This window comes from Carassius gibelio, chromosome B24 (assembly GCF_023724105.1).
Source record: "Carassius gibelio isolate Cgi1373 ecotype wild population from Czech Republic chromosome B24, carGib1.2-hapl.c, whole genome shotgun sequence".
Taxonomy (NCBI): Eukaryota; Metazoa; Chordata; class Actinopteri; order Cypriniformes; family Cyprinidae; genus Carassius; species Carassius gibelio.
In genome coordinates, this window is record NC_068419.1 from 10070021 (window position 1) to 10091731 (window position 21711).

The 21711-nt window shown below is 39.0% G+C and overlaps 1 protein-coding gene across 3 annotated transcripts; it reads right to left on the bottom strand.

Moving 5' to 3' along the window:
* Positions 1-181: 181 nt before the first annotated feature.
* pan3 (poly(A) specific ribonuclease subunit PAN3) lies at positions 182-21250 on the bottom strand. Of its 3 annotated transcripts, none has more exons than XM_052596368.1 (18): positions 21025-21248; positions 11500-11621; positions 11283-11355; positions 11119-11189; positions 10300-10444; positions 9884-10113; positions 9688-9792; positions 9537-9594; positions 9030-9191; positions 7450-7566; positions 6832-6933; positions 6093-6258; positions 5603-5690; positions 4787-4926; positions 4459-4588; positions 3105-3169; positions 2869-3007; positions 182-2000 (listed from the first exon to the last, which is right to left on the bottom strand). In XM_052596368.1, exons 2-18 carry the CDS (start codon positions 11611-11613, stop codon positions 1860-1862), a joined length of 2046 nt encoding a protein of 681 aa, XP_052452328.1. In that variant the 5' UTR covers positions 11614-11621; positions 21025-21248; the 3' UTR covers positions 182-1859. The 3 variants fall into 3 exon arrangements, with proteins under 3 accessions (XP_052452328.1, XP_052452326.1, XP_052452325.1); XM_052596366.1 differs by having other exon boundaries at positions 20573-21248; XM_052596365.1 differs by having other exon boundaries at positions 11119-11355; positions 20573-21250.
* Between the last annotated feature and the right edge of the window lie 461 nt (positions 21251-21711).

Consider the following 21711-nt stretch of genomic DNA (forward strand, 5'->3'; position numbering starts at 1 on the left):
CTGGGTCTTATTTCTGCTTTTTCAGTGCTAGTCATGTAGCATCTATTTTGGAAAGCATCTGATTCTTCTCCTCTGAGCTGATTTTCAGCCAAAAGTTGCAAACAAGTTCCTTTTTGCTGCTGTAGGTCATCATTCTTTACTCAAGCAACAATCATGCCATTTAAGAACAAACAGACGAGTGTTCTCTTTTATTACTCTTTATTAAAATACTGCTGTACACACAAATATTGCAAAAATGTGACAAACACAAGAAGGGCATAAAACGTACTGGGATGGTGAAGGAGGATTTCATGTATGAGTTCATGTGTATGTGTGTGTCTGGAGTGTTTCTCTAGAAACTGGTTTCATGATATGAGATCGGCCTGTAAAAGGTGTATTAATGTGTATGTGTGAGATTCGGTGAGGGATACAGGCTTGGCACCATGTCCACCAAGTATCAGTTGACTAAAACAAAACGACGGAAAAAAAAAGTACATTATTGAACTCCCAGCATCCTCAGCTCTGCCTGCTGTATCCTGCACCCTCTCGGTCCAGTGTGGCACACCCAAATCTGTGCTGCAAACCCGCCTGTTCCTCGACTCACGGATTGGGCCGTCACCAATGACAGGTCAGACACATTCAGTCATTGGCATATTCCTGTCAGGGATATCAACCTGAGCGAATTCCAAACTGTTTTCCGGATGTTGTCACATAATTCATAGATCAAATCATAGTTAAACAAAAACGAAGCCAAGAGAAACCAATACAATCCCAACCGTCCTGCTGGGACTGGTCCACAGTGAGAAACATCCCATCATGCATCTCTGTACAACAACTTGGTGAGGAAAGGGAACGACAGTAACAACACAAGAGAGCTCTATAACCAAAACTAGCATTGAGATCGGAAAATGAGAACGAATTGGGAAAAAGAATGACGAAATGGACAGAAACTTGGGATGCTCCACAACAGAGGCATAAGAGGACATTCCACAATGAGACTAAACTGGTTTCACTTGCTAGCGTGGTCCAGTTCTTTGGTTCCTATCACAAGAGCCTGACTAAAAAAACAAACAACAACAAAAATCCATCCTCTCAAAATCCGATTTCAAAAATCATCCGTAAAATGAAAAAGGATGTTGAGAAATTCTGAAATAAATGACAAGTTTATACAGCAAGAGGAGAGAGCACCCCTTTGTCGGCACGCAACCAGTAACTTCCCCTCCCGCCTCCAAGTTGGCCAACTTTTAAATGAGTCGATACAGCAGACGAGGAGTGGCGACACATTACTACTAACGCCACACATTCATAAGTGGTCAGACTCATCAGTTTGCCCAACCCAGGGCTTTGTCCCATCAGAGTCGAGGACTCTGAACACATGACCAGTGGTCTGTCCCAATTGGTAGTACCTCATTAAAAACGCGCACAGATGATGTGGAAAAACCGGCGCTCTGTTTTTCTTCAATTTAATGTGTGAGGCCCTCATCGCACCCTGTGGGACACGCACAATCACTTAAAAAGGAACTTAAAATGTTTAGTGCATCCTCCAAAGAAAAAATACAAAATTAAAAATAAAAGCAGAAGTAAAGTCTCTTATTTTTTGGACATTGTTCCCAAGTCTAAAAAAGAAAGAAAAAAGAATTCATCATCACAGCTCTCAGTTCAGTTCATAATTCTGCAGCTGCGTTGTTGTTGTGAAAACTAAAAAAATAAGCTTTAGAAAACAACTTTCTCTGGACAGAACAGTGTATCTGACTGGAGGTGAGCAACCAGCTGGCTCCGCCCTGGTCATGAGATCATCATTCTGCACCTATGATTCCAGGCTGTAGTGCAATGTGCTCTGTTTCAGGCAGTTCCAGCCCACTCTTGTGGATGGCTGGGGGTTACAGGGGGCCGTTCGTGGCAGCAAGCAGTTCCTGGAAGGTGCTCTCAAAGCAGCGCTTCAGGTCTGAGTAAGTCACCACGAGCACGCTCTTCTCATCCCGTGACACCAGACTGATCTTCTCCGGTGCTCCAGCATCCAACTGTGATGAGAAATTAAAGGAAGTGAGTGACAAAAATACCGAACTGGTTCAACTATAACAGCTGAAGTAATAAATGACAAATAATAGAGTTACATGACAATGAAAAAGAGGGAAAAAAAAGGTTACCAATTATATACGTAATTCTACAATTAAGTAATCAGTAATATTATTTAAGAACATGTACTTACTATATGGGTATTGTATGGATTGGGGTTTGGATTAGGGTTAGTTGCTTGTAATTACACATAATTTACTGTTATTAATATAGTAAATCCATGGAATCAATGTAGTAAACTAAAACAAAATGCTACTGAAAAACTCTGGTTTAAAATATGTTCCATGTTGTATGTTCATATTGGTTTTGAAAAACACACAAAGATAAAAAAAAAATATTTTAATGGTACAAAAAATGTTGTGGCATAACGGCCAAGAAACATTTACACCATATATATTTCATATATAAAATGAATGAGTTTATAAATTTCACATTATTACAAACTAAACTAATCTTCCCTAGTCATATGTATTGCATTACATATTGTCATATGCAAGTATTCTATTATTTTAGTGAGACTTTTTCTTGACAGTTTTTACTTTACCACCCCTCCAAAAATATTAAGAGTTTAAATTCAAAAATTAAACATTTTAAACTAATTAAACGTTGCATTAATGAAAATAGGTATTACAGTAACTGTATGTATTAGGGTTGTGACGGTGATGATATCACTTTATATAGTACCTATCATTGTAAAGACAAGGTCTGTAAAGCCTGTCCCTCACAGCCTCGTTTTCAATTGCACTGAGTTCATTACGGTCTCTAACCTGACTAAAGTCTATACACAAATGTGCACAAGCTAAACAAGCTCACCTTATTGAGACAGGACACGATGTGGCTGAGGTCGATCCAGGGTGTGCCTGCCTCAGTCACCTGGTGGAACAGGTGATCTCTGAAGAGCTTCAGCAGGTAACGGTCACCAGTCTCAGACCACGTTGGGTCCTTCTGGAACCTACAAGAAATAAATATTACATATTAATGTGAAGTATTCTATTAAAGGTTGCCATTTCAGAAAAGCTTCAGCACTATAGTTGTAATAAAAGACTTACTCTGGTCTCTCGTTAATCGTTCCCAGTTTTGCCAGCAGGCGGAACAATCGCCCATTTTGAACCTCCTGCGAAATGCAGATGCATAAGGAAAACGTTGTAATAAAATTGAATAGGATCGTTTTTGAATAACAAAAAAATATATATTTTGGGTTTGTGTAAGTGAGACTTTGTAGATTATGAGAAGGGAAGTTAGAGAGGAAACCGGGTCATATTTAAACCTCTTTCTGAGTCACATTTGCTCTCGTATCAGATGCAGCAGTGTCAAACAAACACAGGAGACACACACCGTTTAATACAGCAAGTCCACATTCTTGATGGAAAAGGGGTTAAATGCAAAAATGCATGTTTTTGTAGATGTTTATAAAAGGTTGGTACAAAAAACATTCACACATCTGATACCAGTGTTCAAAAAGAGGAAAGAAGAGAGAACAGCTGAAACTATCTGAAATATCTAGTGATCACACCTCCACTCCCTCCAGAGCAAGAGCAGCACACACTAGATAATTGTGTACTGGGTAAATTGGGTAGCTCGGTCTGCTAGGGCGTTTCTTTTTGTTTCCTGAAGAGATATCAAATTTACAGCCTAGTTGTGACTCGGAATGGAAAGTAACAAGATGAAAACACTTGACTTTTTCAACCAAACTTTGCAACAACAACTTTAGGTTCTCTGGCTGTCCGGCTGCAAAAGCAAACACCACAGGCATAACTAGTGTAGTTCGATTCAATATAATAATAATAATAATAAAGAAAAAAGGAATGATTCATTTGAGCTGGTTCTTTTAATGAATTGCAAATAAAGTCAGTTATTTGTTCCAATTAATCTGAAAAAATTCAGAATCACTGAATCCATCAGGAAAGCTCTGCACATTTATATTTTCAGTGACATCCAGCTCTAAATGAACCAATAAATGTTTGTATGTAGGTTTGTGAAATGTAAGTCAATATCACATTACTGAAATGTTTTTTTTAATACTTTCGTAATAAACTAGACTTGAATATTTACAATAAAAAGCATCATTCTGTTTGAAACGTTAGTGTATCCACCTTATTTTTTACAATCTGAAGAAAGCTGTTTTCTCTAAATGTGCGAGACTTAAGGTTTGTTAACCTCTACAGGGAAATTAGGAGAAGAATACCAAAAAGCAGGAAACCGTAAAATGGTTTGCACTACAAACCAGTGCGTTTATATTCAAGACAACACATTAAAATAATAAGCTAAAATGAGCTGTTTTGTACATTTAAAAGTAACGAATGAGACCTGAAGCCGGATATCTGCAAACACTTGCAGCCTTTTACGCTTGCGCAAAAAATAAGGTGAATAGAAAATGTGTATTGTGAAACAAAATTTAAATACCTTGGCTAGGTCCTCCTCAATGACATCATTTCTCATCTGCGAGGCATCAAGTTGAGTGTAAAATCGTGCTCCAATCATGGGCATAATGTCATTGACGCTGCGCAGACGGCTTTGTTCTGAAAGCAGGTACCTGAAGATCGAAACATGACCGTAAGATGTGGCACCACATTCAAACTAATGCACAAGCAAGGATGTATGAGGGCATAGACATGTTAACTAGTCTTAACAGGACACAGGCAGAACCACAAACTGTCATATGTCATACTAGAAACACTTTGAGAGTATTTAGGCTATTTAAAAAAAATGTAAGAAAGAGATAGAGGCCCACAGAATGAGGTTCTTGAGGTCAGAAGAGTAGTTGATTGACACCAGCTCCATGGCCTTCTGCAGATTCTCTCTCTTAATGCCAGCTAGAGAGTTACACGCCAGAGCCAACACCACCTTCCCCAGGGAGATGAGATCTGCTTGCTGATGGACACAAAGAGGAACAGCAACTGATGAAACTAAGAGTTCAGACCCAAAGTGTAAAATGACCAACGCTCAAAGTTGAACCACAACAAAGCAGCCTTCAGAACCCATGGCTAGTACAAAGAACTTCATATCCACATTACAGTGGTGTACAGTCACCGTCTTGATATTCTGTCAATTAACTGCTACAAAAATCATTGTGATTAATTATTTTAATTATTAATAAAACACTGTTTACACTAAAGTTTAGGGTCAAATTTAAGAGTTATTTTTTTATATTCAGGATGGATGCATTCAATTGATCAAAAGTACCTTTTTAGGATGTTCTGAAAGAAAAGCATAGAATTGAAATCTAATATATTAAGCAGCACAATTGTTGAACAGCAAATCAGCATAGTACAATGATTTCTGAAGGATCATGTGACACTGAAGACTGGATTAATAGCTGCTGAAAATTGAATCAGAAATAAATTACATTTTAAAATATAAAAGTTATTTTTACATGATGAGCATAAGAAACTTCCTTCAACAAAATTAAAATAACCTTCCCAACCCCAAACTTTTGAAAGGTAGTGTAATCAAATTATTTTTGTGATTAAATGATGATGCACAGTCAAATGATGTATGTGATGGGTGTTACACTACTGTGTTTGGGTGGAAATGAGATGTTCAATACCTGGTACTGGGGCATCAGCGCCAGGTGGTTGGTCTGACTACTGTCAAATGTTAAGACATCAAACATTCCTACACAGTTGACTCGTAACCTATGGAGAGAAACAACAAAAATTTAGCAGTGTTTGTATGTTTAGTTATTTGCACAAACGCTGCCGTGAGATGCTGATAAACAGGCCGTACATAATAAAGGAAGAGCAAAAATAATCTAACAGTGAACTTCTCCATTCACTATTTATGGCTAGAAAATAAAGGCCCCACAGAACACTGACCGATCTGTGGTTTGAATGTCCCTCATGTCATAAGTTGGTTAACTACAGCAAACTTTGAAGAAGATTCTGCAGAACTGTGCTTTGTCTTTAGCAGTCACTGTATTGTTTTGCACGGTTAGGGCAATAGTTCAGAAAGAAAGCAAAGCATTACCACCCAGTCTATTAACGTCCTGCAGTAACATGAATATACTTCTGGGTTTAAATGAGCAAGTGTGGCCATACCGTGTCTTTCCAGTGATGAGGATCTTACTAGGGTCCATGACCCTGCAGGCCAGCCCAGCCGTGTGAATGGTGCGCAGTGCTGAGCTCAGCTGGACAATGTAGGCCCAAATGAGCGACTCTGGTAACAGGCCCGCATGCTGCCGTGGAGGAGGGAGCTCATGCTGCCCTGATAGAAGAAAACTGAAAGTTATTTCTCGAAACCAAAAATTAAACCGGTAAATCAAATTTGTATAAATCTAAATAAATAATATAAAGTTAACTTTGCAACATTGAAGACATTAACCGAATGTCTAAAGCATCTTGTATTACGGTAGCTGATAAATAAAAACAGACAACTGAACTTTAACATCAAGGTATTCATTAAAATTGTGTATCAATGTAGTTTACGAATAAGTGCACTTTCTCAGATTGGTTATTATAATATATTGCTATATTTTAACATATTTAACAAACACACTGGCTGCACTGTGGTTGATTTAGCCGTATGCACAGCAGCTGTTTATAGCTTAACATCATCCCTGGGTTTTGCTTCCTCTGTCTTGAGCTCGCAGGTATTGAACCCACCTGAGGCGGGATCGGTTTCAACCACTCCTTCCTCTTTCCTCGCTGCACATTCACGAAGAGGCAACTGCCACCTAGCACTTGACGTACTCTGTATCTAACGGCTGTATCCTCACACACACACACACACACACACACACACACACAAACAGAAACAACAGGGCAAGAAACAACTAACCCCACTTTCTCTTTGTGAAGTAAGAATCTGCTGCCGGATCGTTGAAGTGCCTGCTGAACAAGGTCTCCGCCCCCGCATGGAAGTCATAGGAGAATACCAGTGCTGCAAAGGATAAATGTGATCATGTGAAAAAAAAGGGTTCAAATGTTCAAAAGGGTCAATTAATGAAAAAAAAAAAAAATTCAAAACACATTCCAAGTCCTCCTTAGAAAAACATTTGACTATTTTTAATAGCATTAGTAAAAAAACAATTTTTTGATCAAATATATATGAAATATAAATATTAGTATTAACAACAGTTTTTCAAATATTACTAAGAAATGGTAAATTAATGACCATTTTTGCGAAAAAGATTTTTAAAGAAATATAACTTTTTTTTTTTTTTACAAAAAGCTCTTTCAATAATTTTTTTCTTTAGAAATGAATCATTTAAAAATTGCATTTGTAAAAATAAATATTTATGGTGCTTGAATAAATTAATAGGAAAATAAATAAATAAATGAGCTTCACATTTCAAAATCAAAATGTATAATTTCTAAACCTAAAGCTGTGTTGCCCCATAATATGCAAATGGACATGTTTACACGCTTAAAAAAACAGAAACAAACGTATTCATACAGTGGTCTCCGAATGCTTTGGTGGTGAAGACCTCTCTGAGGGTCACAGTATTGGAGTGCTGAATCTTCTTCCACATGTCTACCAGCATCATACACTTGGTGTTGACCAGCCTGAAGCCTTTGAATGCACACAAGGACACAAGTTACATACACACTTATAGTTTACATTAAAGCCAATATAATTCCCATTATAATGCTTAAATCCATTACATTTTCTATGGTGTTTTGGGAGGGGTTCTATTGTTTTTTGTTTTTTTTTTGCAGCAGGGAATATTATAATGGTATTACTACTTTAACAGAATTTACTTAATTATTGAATTTCAAAAGGAAAGATAAGTTTGTTTTGTGTAAATAAAGAATTAGTATTAAGAAAAAAGTAAGAAAAAGTATTACTTTAGTCAATAAGTAAAGTGAATAGGTTACATAGGCTGATTTATTCACTTTTAAGTATTCGGGATTTTAAGAACAAGTGGAAAATGTGCGTAATGTTTAATTTCACCCAAATGAAATAAGAAAGCAGTTAGACTGAATTTTTTACTTGTTTTAAACGCCGAACCATGCATGAGTGGACACAGGTTGAGTGCGTGCATCTAGTCTTGTCCATATTGTCAGATGCACTCGTGGACACTTGCGGTGCAGAGCCGCGAAAGTGTAGCCGAACATTACGAGACAGACTGCATGTGTGCAGCAAGTGTTAACGGCTCCTCCGTGAGCCGCGGCAGAGAGGAGCGAGTATGAGAAGCATTCAGAGACACAGACTGTGTGTGCGCTCTTCTGAATTGGAATAGCGAACATGCATTATAAACTTAGAATCTGTTGGGGAGATAAAATGTGCAAGATAGTGTTCATGTTCTAATAAAAACATCTGAAGAATGTATCTTTTATTCTCCAGTGCTGAAAGCAGAACCGATAATAGAGCTCTTGATATGTGTTGTGACAGATATGTTTTGTTTGGTGTCTCATATTACATAAGTTTTAATTTGTATTCATTTGCCTAGCTATCGATTTGACCCTGTAGTTGCCATAAGCACACACTCTCTCTCTCCCGCTTTCTCTTGTTTCTTTGTAGCTTGTTTTTTCTTTTCTTTTTTTATGGTGTGCGTTTATGCAGCTGGCTAGAGCAGGGCTGATTGGGGAGAACGGAGGTGGTCAGTAACTACTTTATTAGTTAGCAAGGCTGCCACTGAAAGACTGGCAGTAATGCATATGGCGCTGGAACAGAGTAATATCGCTTCCACATCGCAGGCTTTGCCATTAGCAAACCGCAACATCTCAAAATCGTGATTCGATTCACAGCCAAAGTATTTAACCAAAAACAAAACTAAGACACAATGTGTCGACGTGTTGGCAAGATGCAGGACTGTTTATCGTTTAGTTCTTAATATTAGATCGTGGTACTTTCATTACCATAACAACCTTAAAACCATATTGAACTTTAAATTATTTCATTTTTAATTATGTGGTTCGATTGGTTAGCCATAAATACTGCCATTGTAAAGAACAGTGATGTAAAAATGAAATTCAAAACCAATGTCACCACTCTATACAGGATCAGCTGTACATACGGATACTTTGCCTCACCATGTATCCTCCTGAGGCAGTAAGGCAGGTCATCTTTGCTGTTGACTGCCTTGTAACAGGAAGTGATGTAACTGAAGTTGCTGGTTTTCTGAAGACGGTTTGGTGGAGGAAGGGGTTCCAGGGGAAAGAGGCTGTGGTAACTGTCGACCTCAGACGGCACTCCTGTAGGAGAGATGGAACAGAGATTTCAATCATCCAACACACCTTTTCTTACACACATATGCACTGAAAAAAACACTTCAATATATAGAAAGTGAGAGAAAGAGAGAGAGATGATAGAGATGACATAGATGACACAATGGTGGATAACTATAAGAAATGCTTTTCAAACCAATTAAAATTGCCAAACAGACAAAGGATGTGGTTTTCTACTCCGACAGAAGGTGAAACCATATGCTCTGATCACAAAACAGACTTTATAACTGAACAGTAGCAGTGTTGTCCATTGAAACCAAACACTGTTGACATGTCATGCCAACACAAGACAAACCACATCCTTATCCTTACCAGGGTTCTCAGACTGATCTATCTGTGCCATCGTTATCAAATGCCTGTTAATCAGCTCCTACAAACAAGGACAAATATGTGAACAATGACAATCAACAACCAACTTCTAAACAACACTGGCTAACAGATGAGGGCAGAAATGGCAGATTACCTGTCGGAGTTCATCAGCCATAAAGAAGGACGGTGCATTGGCTTTTGGCTGCATGTATGCCACATGAGGTGCTGTTTGCGGATACATGTGATATGTTGGGAACACCTGAAAATGCAAACAGCACATTTTATATTTTAAGTAAACCAGGTAAAAGCAATAATAGCACACAGCAAAGTCTGAATAACATGGATCATACCATTCCGGTCAAGGGAGCAGGGGTGTTGTCAGTATAGAAGTAGGTAGTCCCGCCCACGGTCTCCTTTTGAATCACATGGGCTCCGCCTCCCTGGTCAGACGCAGTGGTGGGCACCATGTAATTGGCTGGATTGGGGTTGGGCGTGTGACTGCGCCGCCGCGGGGCTGGGGACGTGTGAGGGGTGATTTTGGGGGAGTGAAGAGGAGAAGACCCAGCAGAGAGCGACATACCTGTCCCAGAAACCAGATATTCAAGCCTAATTGTACCGTGACCAGATTCACAGTTTAAAAGATCACACACATTAAAAGACTGAATAGAAATGCTAAACATAAGAAAAGAGATCTAGCAAAAAAATAAAAAGGGACGGACAGAATGGCAGAACACCAGGTGGTACTTTCTGGGAGTGAGTCACTGACCAGGTGCAAGAGCAGCCACTGTGGAGCTGCTCAAGCCAGGATGAGGGAAGATGGGGGAGTTGAATGCTGGCACGGTCGTCTGAGACATGGAGGCCATCCGTGGAGCCCCTTTAGGGACAAACTCACTAGCTGTGGGGTTAGGAGCCTGAAAAAGAACCGCAAAAACAAATATTGAACCATAATGATTTCACCCTGACACCTTTAAGAAAGTATCTTTTGGCACTGTCATCTTGGTATTGGTACAACTTTTTCCAAGTTAAGGATGTGCAAAGTAACATTCGGACTACTCCGCTAATGTTTCAGGGAACACTTGCATCATTAGGCAGGTTTCTGATTCACCTGATCCCAATCAAGACTCGATTCTAAGGGCAGGGGTTTTCAAATTGGGGATGGTTTGTTTGTTTGCTTGCTTAAAAAAAATAAAAAAAATAAAAAAAAGATTACAATAACTAAAATGCATTGAAATAAATGATAATAAAATAAGTTATATTAAAATACATATAACTAGATCAAAATGAATGCGGAGGAAACTAAATATACAGCTTTTTTTTCCTGTGCAAACTCTCTAAAAGTTAAAACATAGCATGATGTCAACACAGTAATTAAAATTCCACTGCTGAAAATATGTATTTTTTTAACTTTCTAATCGACTGGTCATTTGTTGGATGGTTAGTCTTTTCAAAATCTGTCAAGTTGGAAACGTTTTTATTCCATTATGCCTTCTTGAAAGATGTCAGAAATACAAGTGATTCTTTAATCAACAAAAAACCCTGTCAGAGAACAATACAAATAGCATAAACTCGCACATTAAACTCTTACCTTTCTCCTTTGTGATATGCTCAAAGCACCAAAATCACTGAAGAGGGATGATGTTGGGGAATTTAATGGATCTAAAAAAGGAGCGGACACATAGAAAAGGATTTCAAATCTTGCCCTTGACCGCTTTAATCGCGCAACAAAATTTTCAAACAATTTTAACTCACCATGTCCACTGTGGCTGAAGCTCTTGGCACCATCATTCAGCAGACTTGGAGAACTGCTACTGCTGGTCATCCTCTAATAACACAAGCAACCATCAACATGAAGTGAAGTGTCCCACTATGAATCACCACTGTGCGCTCCATTTGACAGACCCAGTTGCTAGTATTTTCTATTGGTTTCCTGTTTTTCACCACATGCAGTCACTAATGGTTATTTTACCTGCATCATTGAATATTTGGACTCTGCTGGTCCTCCAAACCCATTGACCCCAATAAAGGTACTGCTGAAGTACGAGTTGGTCAGACTTGCTTCATTCAGGGCACCTCCCTCCATCCCAGTGACTGCAATAAAACAAAAACACATGTAAATCCTGTTTACACACAGTATCTTACACCAGGTTTTATGCAAGCCTTTTTTAAAGGGGGGGTGAAATGCTCGTTTTCACTCAATATCCTGTTAATCTTGAGTACCTATAGAGTAGTACAGCATCCTTCACAACTCCAAAAGTCTTTAGTTTTATTATATTCATAATAAAAAGATAGTCTGTACCGATTTTTCCCGGAAAAACACGACCGGCTGGAGGTGTGACGTGTAGGCGGAGCTAAAGAATCACGAGCGCCAGTAGGCTTTTGCTTTGAGAGCGTTTGGAAGCTGACATTACCGTGAGGAAAAAAACATCCAAAACAAACCATGGCTAACAGTCAGATTCAGCCGTTTATTTATGATCCAGAATCAGATCCCGAGGCTGAAACTGAACGAGAGCAGCAGCAGCCAAGACTCGCTCCGAGCGGGGCTCAAACCCGGGTCTCGGCATGGGAGGCGGACGCACTAACAAGGAAGTAGAGATATTTGAAGCAGTTTTACTCACCGCCTGCGGTTCCAACACACGATCGTGACCCTTTTTCATTGGGATTGCATCATCCTTAAGAAATAAATGATACGCAAATCCGTCGTCAAACTGGGCTTTGTTTGTAAAACAAGCATCTTCGAAATGCAGGGAACAAACACAAACACTTGCACAACTCCATCCACTGGTCCCTTAATGCTATTTTTATTTTTTTTGGTAATCTGTGCAGGGTTGTCTTGCCCTGGCAACCAAAAATACACTTCTTTTGTGACATTTCGCGACGCTCTCGCTCTGATCACTAAATGCCTCTGCTCTCAGTGCTCTGCTATACGGGAACGCGCGCTCTTCCGGCAGACGTGCCCTCAGGACCCATATAAGGAAATTCCGCTCCATCTAACGTCACACAGAGCCATACTCGAAAAAAAACTTTCCGAAACTTGTGACAAACCGCAAGGAGTATTTTTGGAACAGAAATACTCCTTCAAACGTACAACTTAATTTTTGAAACTTTGTCCATGTTTAGCATGGGAATCCAACTCTTTAACAGTGTAAAAAACTCAGTATGCATGAAATAGCATTTCACCCCCCCCTTTACTCTAAATAAAATAATTCAAATAACGCAGTGAACGGTTGCTTCAGAATATTGTTTTAAAAGATTCATTTGCTCAAAAGCAAGTTCCACAGAATTTGTCCTGAACCCTAAAGAAAATTTTTAAGAGCCACTGGACATAATTTCCAACTTCACTATGAAAATGCACTCAGACTCTTCTAAACTGTCATAAAAACACTGGCAAACATGATGTCTGCTATTGGGTTAGTTTGATGCTTCAAATCTTGCCTGTGAACTATGGCAGGGCTCTTTCTACGTTAAGTCATTTAAGATTTATCCATTAAAACTAGTATCTATTCCACTGTCACTGTTAAAACATTTTTGCCATTTATTTCTCTGGAGATGTGTGTAACTAACACACTTTGGATTAGTATGTATTCCAGTATGGATGAGTATCTTTTTTTTTATCCTCAACAATTATTATAACTATTAGACTTAAAACTATTAGTTCAATACTATAGTATTTATTACTAAGGACATTAAAATTTTTAGTACCCATTTATGAGACAATTATCTCTCCAAGTTGTCACTAATATTTATTATTGCACTTATTTCACCCAACCTCTTTTTTCTACCTGCCAGTAACATTTAAAGGGTTGCATTAGCACCAACAGAAAAAAATAGGTAGTGGGTAGTGGTAGGTAGTGACATAAGCCGGTCGACAGTGACATAATTTGTGCAAGGCGTTCAACAACGAAAACAAAGAGCAACAACGTTAACAACTTTGGAGGATGGAGGACGCTGTGATCAGAGCTGTGTTTTTGTCGTCACATAGATTTCACAATAATGGACATGGAATGTCGACGACACGTAAAGTGACTTAAAACTGAAAGGAGGACTAAGAATCTCCAACGACAACTGGCAGTGCTACATTTGTTACAAGTACTATTGGCTTTCTCCATAATTGTTAAATAAATTGACAAAATGTTTACAGTATGTTTACACAGCATTTTAAATCATGGTGGGTGAGGGCTTTTTCCTACATATTTGGCCAATTAATATCTACTTATGTAACGGATAGTGCCAGTTGTGCTGGTTAGACCCTGATCCGGAGTAGGAGCTAATTAGGTCCTTGAAAAAGGTAGTCCTGTACTAAAAAAAAACAATCGCACCCAGTTCCGGCGGTGTGAAAAATGGCGAAAAATGGGTAGTTCCATAATTAGTTCTGGTACTATGAAAAGGTTCTAGTGGTGCGAAAGACCCTTATATGAGGATCACTAGGGTCATGGTAATAACAAAACTTGTGACCATAGTTGCTTTCGGGAAACGAACCCCAGAACAGCAACTGTAAAATTACCGTATTTTCCGGACTATAAGTCTTTTTTTCATAGTTTGGCTGGTCCTGCGACTTATAGTCAGGTGCGACTTATCAAAATTAATTTGACATGAACTGAGAGAAATGAACCAAGAGAAAACATTACCGTCTATAGCCGCGAGAGGGCGCTCTAATGCTGCTCAGTGCTCCTGTAGTCTATCACTGAGCAGCATAGAGCGCCCTCTCGTGGCTATAAACTGTAATGGTTTCTCTTGATTCTTGGTTCTAAATGAATGCGACTTATAGTCCACTGCAACTTATATATGTTTTTTTTCCTCATCATGACGTATTTTTGGACTGATGCGACTTATGCTCAGGTGCGACTTATAGTCCAAAAAATACGGTATATAAAACTATTACTAGAAGGATTAAGAAAAAATTTACTTGAATACAACTGGAATACAATAGTATTTGAATGGCAGGCCTACTACAGTGTAGGAGTGTGCCGTACGAGTATCGGTACCGAATGGTTCACAGGGAAAATTTCAAATGGAAGTGAGCGTCCCTATCCGCTATCATACCAGTGAACACATTGGCCCTGTACCAAATGGCACACTTCATGTGCACTTGCAGACTGTCCGTTAAGCCAATGATACCATAGGGTGTCCCATTTATCATTTTAGCTTTCAAAAGGGTGCTTGTGAGCATCCCCTTTGTGGCCGCTATGTGCCCTTGATGCGCACTTTTGCCAAGCTCCACATAGGGTTGTAACGGTATGAGATTTTCACGGTATGATAATCGTTTCAGAAAATACCGCAGTTATATGGGTTTTTTTTTGGGGGGGGGGGGGTATTGGGATAAAAGTAGGGATGCAAAATATTGATTAATTCCATAATTGATTGTTGTTTAAATTAACAATCAATTTATCTATTAATTGTTAACCATAATGCTGCAAAATGTTATGAATTCATGTCAAATCTGAATGTTAAACTATTATTTATAATGTAAACTACTTGCACATTTGCACATACACAGAAAAGATGATCCTCTTCATATGAGCAAAAACATCATTGGAACAGCAGAGAGGACCGGTGTACGGTCTATTTAAACTGACCAGTGTAACATTTTAAAAGTTTAGTTGACTGTATTTTATTTTGATAATGAACAGACTGCGATGTAAGTTTGAATCGCCTGAATATACGTGTGCTGAGACAGAGAGAGAGAAAAAAAAACATAGGGTTAGGAAAATGTTAGATGACCATGCCTCTGCCGTTCGAGATATAGCCTTCATTAATGTGGCTTAATTTGTTCTGGTTTACTGGTTTCTTTTATTAAATCTTCTAATTTCGAAGTTTTATTTTAATTATCTTTCACTTTTAATCGCATCTCTTAGGCTACTGTGTGTGGTAAACATGGGAAGGGAAATTAAAGATTTCATGAACTAATAATTTGTTCGATTTATTAATTTGTTCCCTTATTTCAGTTAAATCATGGGTTATTTAGGGAACAAAATTAACCTACAATGAATTAACAAGTTGTAGGAATGAAAAGTCTATCTGTCCTATGTCCGGCAGCCCTGCAGAGTGCAGTAACTGATGAAATGACTACATTTCTATTGCTTTTCATGTTGAATGACTTCTGTGTTCTTTCTATTATAATGTACTTTTAAAGTTTAAAATCACATTAAAAACCTAATTAGTACACTGTGAATGAATGATGATACGGTCTATGTAACTCACAGCCGCTCGCACGTGTTCTGTGCATGAGCCGCACCCAGCCCAACATTACATCAGTTAACCTTTTTCAGCCTTAATCGATCAATCTCTTATCGACAATTATTTGAAAGCATGTTTTTATTCAAATTTCATTAATCAAAAACAAGAAAATTTTACCATTGATTATTTGTTAGTTTAATAACTTATATTTATCATTAATAAATAAAATAATAATTAGCTAGCTGTAAATTCATTGTCATGACTGGATTCTGTGCTTCACTCCGCATCACAGAAATCATAATGCATTAACCTTAAATTATAAATGGGACATAGCTGTATCTGCACGGGATGATGATTTTCTGAATAGGTAAACATGTTCGATGCGTTTGCTCATTTTGCAGCCGCTTTCCGACCACAGTTTTTGCAAACTGTGTCTACCTTCAAGGACAAATAAGCATTCGTCTTTTCTATACAAAAAGTATTCCCATAGGCCTACTAGTGCCAATTTTAACTCATATTTTGACGTGGGATCGAGATTAGAGATAAAGGACTCTGTCTATGATGTTGTCTCCACTGTACGTGTGGGTGAAGCAAGAGAACAGTTAAAAGGCCTTTCACGTATTGCGTCCTTGGCGCACTCGAGTTCGTTATTTCAAATGTAGCAAACCTGCTCTTTTTTTCCAGGTGCCTCTGCACCGCATCAAGTTAAAAACATCTCAACTTTTCATAATGCCGCGAGCGCACCACAGGTCATGTTCCTCACCTTTCCCGTAACAACGTTGAAAGCTCAGCCAAGATGAAGGAACAGCTGATCATAGCTGTATGTGGATTGCCATTTTTAAATAAATCAAGTAGCAGAGCTACTGCAAGCAATTTTTAGTGTTGCAAATTCATTTATCCATGGCTGAAATTTCCATGTCTTCATGGAGAGAGCGGGTCATTGTTGCTTAGCAACGGCCTCAAGAGCGCTAGTGCCAGAAGGCTTTGGGGAAAAATCAGAAAGCAGCTTGTCTAACGTTTTCCACGTGATTTGGCGCGATATATGAACTGCCCCTTAAGGTGGAACGTTGTTGCCTAGGCGCAGGTGAGATTCTGTGTTTGTTATTTTCTCTCAATATCGTAGATAAGCAAATGTACACGGTATGATAATCGTACATGTTTATATCGCGGTATATCGTCATACCGGTATATCGTTACAACCCTAGCTCTACAGCAGACTTCTACCAGTCAAAGTGGCTTTACGTCGTAAAAGTGTGGAAGGCCGTGAGGGTTTAGCACGCCATTTGGGACAGGGCCCTTGTTTAATAATCATGCTGTATTGTATACCATCTTTGGTCACAAGATCATGATTATGTCCATCTTTGAATCTCTCTCTGTACTACTGTACATCACGATGTCAATCTTGCATCTGGGAGATCCGAAAATCATGCAGTGTGTTTAGGGCTTTATAAGAAAACTGTTCTTTTTACAGTTTTATGTCATGTTACAAACCAACATTAGAGGTGCATTCCACCACCTTCTATACTGGAGTGTGTAAAATCATGGCTTTATTGATCTTATTTTGCATTCTTCTAATAGGAACAGTTTCCTTTCTAAGGGGGGATTTAAACCGGTCTAGTTTTTCGGTTGAATCGACTCAAGTTAATTTTCCCTCTTGATGCGGACCTTTTAGGCAGGTGTGAATATAGCAATTGCACTCAGGTACGGACCAAACAAGCGTACTGAGACTTAGCTGAAGAAGCAGTCTCGGTCCGCTTCCAAATAAACTCTGGTATGGTTTGTTTAAGGCGTGAATATGACCGAACCTCAATCTGACCCAACTGCAGAAAACAAATGTTTTGGATTTGAATTATTTCTTTTTATTTTATTTCATTTAAAGCTTTCTATAGATATATTCATAATTTCTGTAAGGAAAATATTTGTTGGTGCATTTTTGAAGTTCTCCTGTTCAAAGATCAAGACGGCAAGCGCATCCTATTTGTTTTCTTTATTTTATAAAAGTGCAATGTTTTCTTGATATTGTGAGAGTACATAAATAAAAATAGACCCTTTAAAATTCCAAACAATGCATTATTCTTACCTTCATAAGAATAAATGATGGAGTATTTAATTTCCACTGATGTCCTGAAGTGCATTTCTGCTTCCACTCTCCACATAAATTATTGCATATGTGCTTAATAGCACACATTTATCTAGGTTAAATGTTTAAACTAACATTGTGATTTGATTTAAGTATTTCATATCTATAGATTTTATTTTCGACAAGTCGTAGTTACATCTTATGACATTGTCTCATATGATGATCATACATTTCTTCAAACTGTATTTGAAAACACCAAATCAGTAAAAGAATAAAAATTGCCCTTAGAAAGATCTCCATAATTAGCCTGTTTTTGCACTTCCTGTTTTTCCCTGCTTGAGAATTTTTGTCCAATAAATGGATAATCTTGCACACCTGTAGTTTTGTTTCTGGTTCACTTGCAAAAAAAAGGCAGTGGGAAAGCGAACTACATCCAAAAAATATATAAAAATACAAAAATAAAAATCAACAGTAGGGCCTTTCGCATTCCAGGAACCTTTTCATAGTACCAGAACTAATTGTGGAACTACCCACTTTTGGGCATTTTCGATTTTAGTATCAGACTGCCTTTTTCAAGAAGCAAATCAGCTCCTACTACGGAGCAGGGTCTAACCAGCACAACTGGTACTAAACGTGACGTAAGTTGACATTGCTTGGTCAGACGTGTTTGAAAACGCCCTCACCCGCCATGATTTAAAACACGGTGTAACATATTGTAAATGTAAACATTGTGTCAATTTATTTCACAAATATGATAAACAGTGATAAATATAAGGACGCTGAAGTGTATGCACTTCTAGAAAATGTAGCACTACCAGTAGGGATGGGTACCGAAACCCGGTATTAAACTGGCCCCGGGGCTAAATTATGAAAGACCGTAGTATCAGTAAGATCTGACGGTACCGGTTCTGCTTTCGGTACTGGAGGGGAAAAAATTAATGTACTATGTATTTTGGCTTCAAAATGTTATCGTGCACATTTTATCTCACCAAACATTTCTAATGTGCGATCATATTAAGACGTTTGTCTGTGAGATCTGCGAGATCTCTCATGCACGCTGCGGAGACTGTCTGTCTGTCTGTCAGTCACACACACACACCACAACGAGCGCGGCGCGCGCACAGACATAACAGTAGCCTATGAAAAGTCCCGCTTAACAATAAAGATTTATGATGGCGAAGAGATTTGCTTAATAATGTTATCGTGCACATTTAATCTCACCAAACATTTCTGATGTGCGATCATATTAAGACGTTTGTCTGTGAGATCTAAGAGATATCTCATGCGCGCCGCGGAGGCTGTCTGTCAGTCACACACACACACCAAGAACGAGCGTGGCGCACACACACGCATAAGGGGTCGTTCACATATAGCGTCTTTTGCGCGCTCAAATTATTTCATATGTAGGCACGAGGTATGCGCGCTCATAATGAAAGCGACGCGCATGCGAAAACAGTCACCGCATCGAGTTAAAAACATCTCAACTTTACAGAATGCCGCCAGCGCACCGCAGGTCATGTAATTTCCTCACCTTTTCCGTAACAACGTTGAAAGCTCAGGCAGCCAAGATGAAGGACAAGCTGATAGCTGAATGTGGATTTTTTTTTAAATTTAGTAGCAGAGCTACTGGAAGCAGTTTTTAGTGTTGCAAATCCATTCATCCATTGCTGAAATTTCCACATCTTCATGGAGAGAGCAGGTCATGGTTGCTACGCAACGGCAGACTCCTCAGGAGAGCAAGTGCCCGAAGGGGAAAAATCAGAACGCGGATCGCCTAGCGTTTTCCAAGTGTTTTTAGACGCGATATGTGAACGGCCCCTTACAGTATGAAAACTCCTGCTTAATACAAAGAGTGACGATGGCGGAGACAGCAAAACGTTCCAAAGTGTGGTTATACTTCACTAGAGTTGATGGAGACGCTGGTTGTTATAAATGCAACAACACTTTTGCATGTAAGGGCGGAAACACAAGCAATCTGTCAAAGCATCTTTCAAAAGTGCATTATGTGCAGACAGAGAAATGCAAAGTTTTCGACTGCCTAACATAACACAAACTAACACAAAATAAAGTACCGATAAGAATACTGTTAAAGTACCGGACCGTTAAGCAGTATCGGTAAGAGTAGTAATACTGTTAAAACCTTTACGATACCCATCCCTAACTTCCAGTTGTCGTTGGAGATTCGTAATCCTCCTTTCCGTTCTTTCAATCACTTTACGTATACGCCGACATTCCATGCTCGTTATTGTGAAACCCGCGAGACACAACAAAAACACAGCTCCGATCACAGCGTCCTCATTCCTTCTGCTGTTTAAGTTCTGGAACTCAAGTGGTGCGAAAGGCCCTACTGTATTTTGTCTGGACCAAAGCAAGTGAACTAGTTAACTTTCCTGGTGTGAATACACCCGCAGTAGCAAAATTCCTCAGTGCCATAACAACTTCCCTTTGAGAAAGATCTAACATGATAAATGTTAAAATGGATTGCCATACCTAACAGTTATCAAATACTAATCAACTTATGCATTTGGAAGAACACTTTGAAACCAGCAGAAACCAGTCTGAGTATTAACTAAACGCCTTTGCTTCGGTTGTTCTAGTATTTTCGTCTTTCGTTTAGAAGTGCTTGCGCGCTGTGGAGTAACGTTGATTTCCCGTGTTGTTTTGGTAGCGAGAGGTAGGCCGCTGAATCCACGGCCTCGATTTATACAAAAGTTGCCCTGTAGCCCCATTACCGAACAACAACAACAACCGAGGACAGGATACGTTAGGCCTAGTGCAAACTTACTGGACAACAGATGTCCCTCTGGAGCTGTTCCCGCGGAACCGAGAGAATCGTTCTTTTTGGGAACGTTTACCGGAGCGCCGCTTGCCGCGCTATTTCCGAGCACGTATCCCGCTGTTGTCACTGCTCCTCCGGTGAGAGATAAAGAGACGGGGCTTCCTCCTCCTCCGCCAGCACATGTACCACCACTGTGCAGAGAAAGGCTCGCCATGGACGGGTCCTCGTGCAGAAACTGGCATTCATCTCCGTAAAAGCAAGTCTTGTCTTTCGCATAATAACGGCAGAATTTCACCTTCACACCGGGTATTCCGACACCCCCGAGCGGAGCAGCTGAAGCTGGGAGTCCACTGTTCATGGCACCGCTGCTGCTGCTGCTCCCGCCGGAAGACACTCGCACATAGACTCGAGATATTTAGCAGCAGTATATTTTAAAACACTTGAGAAACAATGAGCACCTTATTGGAAGTTTAGCAATAAATCAACCTTCCTCATCGAGCCAGATGACTAGTCAGCAGGAGCCACACTTTTGATGCCATGTACTGATACTCGTTATCGGGGTCCATAGTTGGCCTGGTCCATCAGCCTGGCGTTTGGCTGGGATCATGCTGTTGTTGTTGTCTTCTGTCTACACTTCTTCAGCTAAGCGCTAGTAGCTCTGCTGTGCATGCTGGGTACGACCAGGACTGCAGTTCGCATTAGGAGTCCGTAGGGGATTCATATCCAAAACACATATTAAAAATAGTTGATAATAATCTATTGACAATTTTTTTTTTTTTTTTTTTAGAATTATAACGTTTTTGTATCTTGAGCTTAAGTTTTAAAAACAGGGAATTTAAGTGTTACAAATTTGTAATTTTACTTTGGACCTTTCATATCGTAACTTAAAAATATTTATTTTTAAATTAATTTGGTATTTATGTGTCAGTATATGGTTTTACTATCCTAAATTACAAATAAATCATTTACATTATAACATGTATTTTATTATTATTATTATTATTATTATTATCATGTTAACATTTTCCTATTTATAAGTGTCTACAGATGGATAGATAGATAGATGTACACGTGTGTGTGTGTGTTTGTGTGTGTGTGTGTGTATATACATATATATATATATATATATATATATATATATATAT

Bases quoted from the DNA above. Each gene is read 5' to 3' on its own strand.
- pan3 (XM_052596365.1), bottom strand. From the start codon at position 20,924: ATGAACAGTGGACTCCCAGCTTCAGCTGCTCCGCTCGGGGGTGTCGGA. The intron at 6,259-6,831 runs GTTAGTTGTTTC...TTCTTCTATCAG, and splicing joins CTTCACAAAGAGAAAGTGGG to GGCAGCATGAGCTCCCTCCT. The intron at 4,589-4,786 runs GTGGGCCTCTAT...TTCGATCTTCAG, and splicing joins GACCTCAAGAACCTCATTCT to GTACCTGCTTTCAGAACAAA.